The sequence below is a fragment of the Auxenochlorella protothecoides genome (assembly GCF_000733215.1).
Source record: "Auxenochlorella protothecoides strain 0710 unplaced genomic scaffold scaffold33, whole genome shotgun sequence".
NCBI classification, from domain to species: Eukaryota; Viridiplantae; Chlorophyta; class Trebouxiophyceae; order Chlorellales; family Chlorellaceae; genus Auxenochlorella; species Auxenochlorella protothecoides.
This window is the reverse complement of record NW_011934206.1, coordinates 248317-249523: the sequence shown is the minus strand read 5'-3', so window position 1 is coordinate 249523 and position 1207 is coordinate 248317. Positions and strand designations below refer to the sequence as shown.

Here is a 1207-nt window from a genome sequence, read left to right as displayed (position 1 = left end):
CCCCCTCCTCCCCACGTCCCATCCCCCTCCCCCTCCCCCCACCTGCATCCCCTCCCCCCTCCCACCGCCTGCATCCCCTCCCCCTCCCCCACCTGCATCCCCTCCCCCTCGCCCATTGCATCGCCGCCACCTGCTGCGAAGTCCCCACCCCCACCCTCCAGGAAACTGAGCCCCCCACCCACCAAGAAGTCGCCCTCTCCCAGCACCAAGAAGTCCCCCCCTCCCGCCGCATGCGCCGCCAAGGATGCCACCTGCGGCTGCTCTGGTGGAAAGACCGGCCTCTTTGCCGACATTGCCGGCGGCTGCGAGGGCTTCTTCAACTGCGGTGCCAGCGGCGCCTACTACATGGTCTGCCCCGCCACCACGCTCTTCAACCCCGCCACCAAGAACTGCGACTGGCCGTCTGCGGTGACCTGCAAGGCCTGAGGGGCACCCACCCCTCGCCACCATGGGACCAGCTGCCATGCGGAAGCGCACGGCGCTGCCCCGTCTTTGGCACCCACCACCCCAGCTGGGAGAGCGTGGAGGCCATGACCCGAAGAATCTGTCCCCTGTTAGGTTGTGTGTTCTTGGTCCACGACCTTTCTGGCCATGCCATGCCTGCCCCACTGCATCTAATAGATTTGCCCATCGCTTGCAACTCATGCCCCCTGTCCCTGTCTATAAAAATACTGTCACACACACAGCGATCAGGTCAAGCCACGCAGCGAGGGTCTCTGGAACAAAAGAGAAGGGGTGGTGTGCAAAGCTGCCTTTGGCCTCCCTGGCAACGAGTCACAGCGTACACGCGGCCAGCTCAGCACGAGCAACAGCACTCAAGAATAGAGGGAGTGAGCCGGGCAGCGGCTGTCCCAAGAGGTGTGGAGCTTGCCGCCAGCAATCCGCTAGCAAAAGAGGAGGGCGGCCGGCTGCCTTCACAGCCCTACCATTTGGGGCACCGCCCTTCACACCCACTCCCTTCCATTCCACAGCCTGGCCCCGCTCACGGTCGGAAGATCTCGCCCAGCGTGCAGCGCACGCTGCCGCCCCCGATGTGTTCCAGAGTGTCGATGGGCGCATGGTGCAGGGCCGCCACGTGCCTTCGCATCGTCCGCCGCTGCTCCTCCGTGAAGGCGTTGTAGGCCCGGGTGGACATGGCAAGCACTGCACGGTGGTGGGGTGGGGGGGGGGGGAGGGGGTTGGGGGAAGGGGTGGGTGGAGGGAGGGG

The 1207-nt window shown here is 65.9% G+C and overlaps 1 protein-coding gene across 1 annotated transcript in view; it reads left to right on the top strand.

Annotated features, from left to right (window-relative positions):
• The window catches only part of F751_3114 (hypothetical protein), a gene marked incomplete at both ends in the record, with an annotated part of 3097 nt that extends 2671 nt beyond the window's left edge, over window positions 1-426 (top strand). The window contains one exon of the mRNA XM_011398982.1: window positions 162-426. Coding sequence (XP_011397284.1) covers window positions 162-426 — 265 coding nt within the window. The remainder of the gene's footprint in view (window positions 1-161) is intronic.
• Between the last annotated feature and the right edge of the window lie 781 nt (window positions 427-1207).